Genomic DNA, 8694 nt, shown 5'->3' on the forward strand with positions numbered 1-8694 from the left:
CCAGTTACTAAGAGTCTGAATTTTTATCATGTGACCATGGGGATGTCACAACTGTCTTAAGTGTGAAAACTGATAAATCACTGTTTCTGTTTCTTTTCCTTGTTTATTGATAGACTCACAGCCTAGATTTACATTATTTCCTGATTCCAGCTCCTTTCAATCCGTGCCCTTCAAATCTATGATCACTGTAGTCTGTAAACCACGATTCATTATACCAATAGCACTTACTTATATGTGGTGAAAAAAAGCATGTTGTTCCGAATTCTTTACTATCACTAGCATATGTTCTTGAAAATAAAAATATATTGTAAAAATTCTGCAATAAGTCTTTTTTTCTGGAAAAAAGTGATTTTATACAGTACATTTTTTCTCTTTTTCAATGTAATTTTTGTTGCAGATGCCAAGAGAATTAAGCAGCTAGTGTGTCCTGCATTGCCCCCATTCGTCCTCCTTTCCAATTCTCCAAATCCTCTTTTGCTTCATGAATTATCAAAGGCTAAGCAACGTGGAAGGAAAGCGGTATTAATTACACATTAAGGCACCCGGAGTGATGCTCCTCTCTGCCTCATTTTATTTCAACAATCTGATGGGGTAAGTATAGTAAGCTCATCCCATTCACCACGGTTTATTTGGACACGAATGTGCGTATAAACATAAACCCACCTTATCCTACAGCAGTTACAAGCACCCAAAGGAGGAATTCAACACGATTATAGAGATCTCTCCAAGAGGGAAGAGAGCAACATTAACCCCGTCCCCTCCCCTGGGACGCGCGACTACTCTTCCTCCGTTAGTAAAGAAAGCGCTCCTGCTCAAGAAAGCCCGCCGGCAGTTGGAAAGGGCAGGGTCAGAGGGGCGTCGAAGGCAAACGTGCGTGCAGGCTCTGATTGGTGGCTTCTCGCGCAGGCGTCCAAAGACCGGAGGCAAGTAGGCCGCGGGGCTTTTTGTCAAGGAAACGCTACTGTTTACAGCTGTTGCAACCGCCCTCTTTTCTCAACCCTTAGAAGACTTGCACGTTTTCGCTGCCCACGTCTAGTTCCAGCCGGGCGAAGAGTCATGCCTGTGCGGTGGAAGGTGAGAGGGCGCTGCCATCGTGTCCTCGGCGAGAGGCTCTCCCCTCTTTTCCTAAGAACCTTTAAACTGCTAGAACAAGCCCTCCCCCACCCGCGCATACTTGGTATTGGCCGTTGTGTTATTGGTCGTTTCAAGAGAAGCGCCCATTGTTGCCGCTTCGGGGGTTTGTTCCATCTTCATCAGCAAATAATCCGGGTAGGCAGCTGCTGGTTGTCTCGCAGACCCTTTGCCAAGCCCAGCCTAAGTGGACCCCAGGATAGGAAGGCAGTGAGTTAGATAGCATGTGGTTACCAACGGGAATGAGCTGGCATGGGAAACTAGGATCGGTGGTAAGTCTTAAGGCTGGGTCTCTCCTTATTCAGGTGTTAAAAGCTATACGACGACGGGAAGTTCCATTGTTTGCTCTGCTTGGGCTCAAATGGAAGAACTGTAGTATAATAATAAAAGTTCACTTATTAGGCTAATGTCTATAATACATTTAACATCATTGGAGCCTGCCAGAAGAAAAGGTGGGAGTGCTAGATAAAGACAAGGATAGGATCATAATTCAGTTGTATCATTTAGAATAGAGGATGACTATCTTTGCATCTTGGGCATGTTATATTATGGTCTATGCCAGTGTGTTACTGAAATGAATTTCAGAAAAGAATATAGCAGAAAACCTCTTGGATATTTGTGGGATGAAGTGAGTTGAGCTGTGGGAAGTGCTGTTTGGATTCTTTGCTTTGAGTTAAGAGAGGTGGCGAATTGAGTATGACATGATGTCCTAAGTTTGTGGAAATAAGGGTGAGTGTAATCATTGTGAGTGATACAGGATAAAAAAATACATAATTCAGTTTGCAGCCAAAAGCTATTTTTTTACAAAGCCATTTAAGTGTGAAATAAAAAAGCTGAATGGTTTTTAAGAAAAAGTAGATGTATTTTCAAGGCATTTGAAATATATATGAATATTAGCTAATTTTAACACTATTTCACAAGCAATAAATTACATGGCACTTGCACATAGATTATATATTTTGTGCCTTTTAATTTATTTTTTCCTGCTGATAATTGATCCATTTTTATTTGCGCTACAGGTACAGCATGTGTAGGGTAGGCAGGTTTCAGATTTATTGTTACACAGTACAATTTTACCAATGAGAGTAGGTGTACAAAACCTTGAAGCATACAGGTAGTCCTCATTTAGCAATGACAATTGGATCCAGCAACTTGGTTATTAAGCAGAAAAATCATATGACTTCTGACAGACTTCTATCATTTCTCATTTGGTCAGTAAGCGAATCAATGTTTAATGACCATTTCAAGATCATAGGCATTAAGCAAGACATCATGTGATTGTGATTTGCTTCTCTGTTTTCTATTAACTGCTTGTTCCATGCCTGTTGGGAAGCATGCAAAATGGTAATCACATGACTACAGGACAATGTGATAGTCATAAATGCATGCTGATTACGAACTGCCCAAATGATGATCACATGAATGTGGGATGTGACAGTTGTAAATGCAAGGACTGGTCGCAAAGCTGGGTGTTTTTAACACTGGTGACTTCAAACTGTTGCTAAACAAGGCAGTCAGTAAGTGAGAGTTATCTGTATTGAATCCAAATATTGTTTCTCAGCCTCATTAGACATTCATTCCAACTTTATAAGAAGTGATCTGAAATCTAAATAGACCTCTCCAACCTTAATTTCACTGTTGGAATAGTCTATATTTCAATACTGGAATAAGTCTGATATGTTTGGAATGGCTTTGATGAAATATTTAAAAGTTGAGACTTTGTAATCTTGAAATACTACCCACACATTTAGAAACAGCCCGTAGTCCACTAGTGTCAAACTCGCCGTGTCACATGATGTGTCGCGATGTATCGCGACTTTTTGCATTGCCAGAATGGGGATGGGCACGGTCTCCGCATGATGCAACCGGCCCATTCCATCATCCTTCAAAAACAGCTTTTTTCAAAAATACCATCCAGAAATTTGGATCTTGGAAATTTGGATTTTAATTTTCTTTATTAGTTATCCTAATTATCCTAACCCAGCCTTAAACCTATAAAGTACTTTATAAATATAAAAAGAAAAGTCCATATATATATATATTAGCATTCCACTTGTTTCAATCTTTTATTCAGTGGAGATGAGTGAGTGGTCAAGAATAGAGAATCCACATTGTTCTTGTTGTAAACCTAGCATTGGAACCAATTAAGTTGTGAAAGAAAGGAAATCCACTTTATATCCTGTATAGAATACAATCTTTCCTCCTCCCTCTGGTTAATAGAGTTTTGCTCACTATTAACTTTTATTCTCCTATAAGTAATAAAATATTACTTAAAGAATATTAATATGGAATATTAAACCACCTACAGAAAAGATCTCAAGAAGTACAGTATTCTTAAAAGTTATGGACTGTTAAAAAGCATAATGTATCTGAATTTGTGAAGAAGAAAGAATAATCAAACTGCCTTATAAAACCTGAGTGTTATTGGTTTCTGGAATAGGAAAGTTGAGAGCAATTAACTGTTAAGTAAAAGAGAGGAAAAGTAAGAAAATAATAAGGAAAACCGAAGAGGCTTGTTCACTGCCCAAATAGCTTGTATAGTATTTCATAAAAGAGTATCTTACTATTAGATGCGGTATTAAACACATTTTAATGGTTTCTGTTTATTAATATGTGCAGATGAAATTACCTATTACATGCAGCAACACTTCATGACATGAAAATATTTTTTGTTCAGTAATTGAACAGAATTTCAAACTGCTTTTAAAATTAAGTCTAATCCTTGGAAATTTAACCAAAACTTCAGTCTATTTACACAATGAAGTTAATGTCTCCTCATAAATTGGACAAAATATATACCATATTTACAGTTGTTAGTCTTTACTGTGATGTTTAAGTTATAAGTGCAGCATCATGTTATTAAGAGTATTATTCCCATCTGTAAGCAAATTGCTACATTTGCAAAGATGCCTTCTGATTGATAATGTGCCATGTAGAACAATATATGTGATGATGCTGATTGACTTTTTGTTCTAATATGTATTATAGCCCTTAATTATTAAATAATAATGTATCTAAAGTTTATAATTCCTTTTAGTTGTAAATTAACAGAACAGTTATCACAAAAGGACTTACTCATCCAGATTTTTTAAAGAAAATTAGTTGCTTTAAAAACTCAACAAATGACTGTTTATCAATCTTTTGAAATAACAGCGGCCTCGGACAAAGTGACTTATGACCTGTACTTGCATTTATGATTATCTCACCACTCCTGTCATCATGTGATTGCAACTTGAGCACCTGGCAGCAGGATTTTATTTATGACCATTTGCAGCATTCTGCAATCATGGTCACAATTTGCAACCTTTTATGCCATTTTTTGGCAAAAAATGACCACTGGGGAAGCCGGATTTGATTAATGATGACATGATTCACTTAATGTTCTTGATGATTTGCTTAATGACTGCGTAATATTGTTGTAAAATCGGGTCAATTCAACTTATGACTATAGTGACGATCCCAGTTGTGCTTGTAAATCAGGGAGCACCTATTCAATTTCAAACATGCGAAGTTAGATTTTGATGGGTTAAGTAATATGAAGTAGAAATTTAATAAGTTTTTTTTCCTTTCTACAAGACATTTCCTATTATTACTAAAGTAAATTTTACTATATGAAGGAACTGATGTCAACGCTGCTAACATCGGATGTTCTTGCTTTTATAACATATGGAGATGCAGCCATTTTTCTTCTTATGTTTTACTCTTAGAATTAGAGTTAGAATTAGATGATACTGGGGGGAGGAGGAGGAATGTGCATGGGAGTTTAGACATAGCAATATTGTAACTAGTGTGAGAACCAAGGTTTTTTGAAATAAGAGATGATAAGAAATGGCGGGTTGAAGAACTGGAGGGAAAGCCTGCATTTCAAGCTAATTGGAGAATGTGATTTATGACTGTTAATTAGAGGAGGGAATTGTGCTTTGATACTATGTGCTCGGGAGGGGAATTCAGATTTTGGCCTTGCCTATGTACGTGCCGATGCTATGCTACTCGAATAAAGATTCTTTAAGGCAAACAATGCCTCGAAGTTCTTTGAAGAGTTTCATCTGTCGGAACCATGACATTAAGCCAAAATCTCCAACTTTCCTAACTATCTAGGGGTCCCGAGCCCTAGTCACTGTCCCTAGAATCAAAGGACAAGCTAACATGACAAAGATGCGGGGAAGATTTCAGCATGGAGAAAGAGAAAACGCCTGAAGCAAGCACCCAGACAGCAGCTGCTACCCCAGTGGGGGGAGCAACAGCCAGCGTGCCAGTGGAGAAGGAACTTTTTCAGGCCTCCCAGCTGGGGGCAAAACCCAAGCCGCAAGGACAGCTGATCTGGTCGTTGGAATGGACCCAGCCCAGCGGAGACTCCAGACACCTCGAGACAGCCTTGCCACCCTCAAGTGCTTCAAAGGCAGACTAGGTTGAGCTACCATGAAGGGATTCCCGCATATCGCGTTTCCCAGATTGGTGGAGAACTACCAAATCATCTGCCACTGAGGACTCGGGTGAGTGGAAATAACTGTCCGCAGCTCATAGTCAGTCAGTGGAGAAGTTGGTGGAAAAGTTCGAGGAGCTAGAGATGAGAAGCGGAGAGCAACCTTCCCGTTCCCCACATGCCAGCAATCAGGATGATCGACGAGGCAGCCACCAACTCCTGCAGAGAGGAACCCCCCAGCCCCTCCTTCACAGATCCTGCCTTCTTGCCCCTGAAGCACCCTACCAGGGCCTCCAGCCCCACAGAGAGAGACAGCTCCAGTCACCGCCCCTCCAGAAGCCCCGACTGCCGCCGCCGAGATGAGGGCCTGGGCAGTCGCCAGGACAGCCAATTCCCAGACCAGTGTGCATATCGATCACCCAGCCTGGGCCCCCTGCAGCAATGGGGAATATGGCAGCCCCCACAGGTGGGAGGTCAGCAGTCTCTGCCAAGGCAACAGCAGCTGGGGTGGTCGCAGCCCCTAAGTTTGCAGCATCTAATAGAGGCCTTGCAACAACTTGGGATGATGCAGAGGCCAGGAGACCAGCAACCGATGGGAGGACGGCTGCAGCAAGGGGGTTGGTCGCTGCCCCCGAATGTACAACAACTGCTGAGGGGCTGCAAACGATGGGGATCCAACAACAACCCCCTCTGAGGCCTCAGGGGGGCCTACAGCAATTGATGCCACAGTTCCCTGCAAACCAGCAGCAGGGGGGATAGCAACAGCCCCCACCCAGGCAGCAACCATTGCGGGACCTACAGCAACTGAGGATGCCACAGCTCCCTGCTGACCAGCAGCAGGGGGACAGCAGCAGCCCCCACCCAGGCAGCAACCCTTGGGAGACCTACGGGAACTCGGGATGCCACAGCTGCCGGTACTGCAGCAACAGCAGGGGGTGTGGCAACAGCCCCCGAACATAACAACCACTGGAAATGCGGCAGCTGCCAGGATGGGGCCAGCAGCAACCGGGGGTACAACAGCCACAGTGGGGGGGCAGCAGCCATTGATTGCTCCACTTTTCAGAGCAACCTTCGATGGGGACCCAGAGAAGCTGTTTTTTTTCTCAACGAAGTGCACTCTCATTTGAACCGCTGTGCCTATCTTTACCTGGACCCAGCTGCTATGGTCGACATGATTGCATCCAGCTTAGAGGGAGAGGCATCCGAATGGCTGAATAATTTATATAACGAGCAAGCCCCCGAATTGGAGGATCCCCATCTCTTCCTCGTAGGACTGAGAGCAAGGTTTGAGGACCCATCCATTGCCCTCAAAACAGAAGAACAAATCCATAAGATAAAACAAGCCGGCAGGCCTGCTCTGAAGTACGTATGAGAGTTTTGCAAGATAGCCGGTCGGATAGAGAGGTGGCTGGAGCAGTCCCTAGTCCATCACTTCAAAGAAGGATTAGACGATCACCTCTCTCAGGCCTGCATCTATCGAGCAGTACCTGATCAGCTGCAAGAATGGTACCAGACAGCGGTAAGACTAAACATTCAGCTTGCCTGCTATAAGAAGCCTCCTCCACCTGAAGCCGAGTCGAGGCCAGAGCAACCCAAACAAAAACCTCCAATTGCTGCGGCTGTCAAAAGTCCCAGGCCACCTGCAGGCCTGCTGATCAAGTGCTTCTGATGCGGACAGCCGGGACATCGAGCAGCGAATTGCCCAGTCCCCTACCCCCAACAGCAGAGTAGACTGGGACTAGCAGCGAGAAAGAAACCTGCCCAGCAGCCAATGAGAGAGAAATCCAACTGGATCACAAAGGAACCTGTTGCCCAAGTCGCATCCTCCACACAGGATTCCAGGACTCAGACTGGACCTGCCCCCACTCTACCCTCTTTCGACAGCGACGACGAAGGAGAGAATGACCCGATGGTGAGTTGACACATCCCACCTTTCTCACTACCTGCCAAACTCATAATCCCTAAGTCAGGGGCACAGGTAGATTTAAAAGTGCTCATTGATTCTGGATGCTCCCGATGCGTCATTAGCTTGCCATTTGCCATGAAAATGGGCATACAAGCAAAATTGCTCTCCAAACCCGTGAGGTTTGAGCAAGCCGATAGCTCCATGGTGGGAGGGACTTTAGTCACGCAATTAACTGAGCCCCTACACTTAGAAATAGGTGAGCACTGGGAGTTTATTCGCTTCCTGGTGGCTCCAAAAATGACTGAGGCTGTGATCCTAGGATTAGCCTAGTTGGACAAATAGAAGCCATTTATCTGGTGGGAGAAAGGAATGAGAACTGTGAGGCTACCTATAGGGCCCAAGCCCCCCATTGATTCACCAGACATTATAGGAAACTTTAGCCCACCCAATGAGCACATGGCTGCCTCACTGCCACCAGGCGAGCCACTCATCCCCAGCGAGTACCGGGACCTAGCGGAGGCATTTAGTGAGAAAGAATGCGACGCCCTACCTCCTCACCGACCCCATGATTGCTCCATCGAACTGTTGCTGGGAGCCAAACTCCCACAACCGAGAATGTACGCTATGTCCCCCCTCGAAATGGAGGAGATGCAGCGATATGTGGACAAAAACCTAGCGAGGGGCTTCATTGAACGGGCCAAGTCTGCTGTGGGAGCCCCTGAGTTGTTTAAAGAAAAAAAAATGAGTCTCTTCGTCTCTGCATTGATTATAAATCTCTGAACGCGGTGAGTGTGGAAAACTATCAGTTCAAAGTCATGCCATTTGGGCTACAAGGGTCCCCAGCTGTATTTATGCAGTTGATTAATGAGGTCCTACATGATCATTTATACAAAGGGGTTCTGGGGTATCTTTTTTTTTTTATTAAAATTTTTTATTAATTTTTTCAAATAAAATATGAACAAATAATACAAATATGGTGCATTTCATTAGAAAAACAAGCACATAAAAAGCCTATTCCGAAATAATCGGCGTTCCCCCCCCCCCCGCATCCACACTCCCTCCACCTTCCTACCTACTTCCCTCTTCCTTCCTCCCCCTCTTGACCACTACCTCTCCTCTTTCCACCTTCCCAACTATCCTACACATCCCCTCACCTTCTTTTCCACCACCTCGGATGCAGTTTAGGGGTACTAGCCAATCATCTCCTCTTCTTAAAAACAAACATTTACATTTC

At 43.6% G+C, this 8694-nt stretch overlaps 1 protein-coding gene across 1 annotated transcript in view; it reads left to right on the forward strand.

Moving 5' to 3' along the window:
* The first annotated feature begins 957 nt into the window (after positions 1 to 957).
* Positions 958 to 8694, forward strand: part of MDM1 (Mdm1 nuclear protein) — a 34465-nt gene continuing 26728 nt past the window's right edge. Inside the window, exon 1 of the mRNA XM_029283435.1 lies at positions 958 to 1074. Coding sequence (XP_029139268.1) covers positions 1057 to 1074 — 18 coding nt within the window. The 5' untranslated portion in view covers positions 958 to 1056. The remainder of the gene's footprint in view (positions 1075 to 8694) is intronic.

The sequence above is a fragment of the Protobothrops mucrosquamatus genome, unplaced genomic scaffold, assembly GCF_001527695.2.
Source record: "Protobothrops mucrosquamatus isolate PMUCROS unplaced genomic scaffold, P.Mucros_1.0 scaffold85, whole genome shotgun sequence".
Taxonomy (NCBI): domain Eukaryota; kingdom Metazoa; phylum Chordata; class Lepidosauria; order Squamata; family Viperidae; genus Protobothrops; species Protobothrops mucrosquamatus.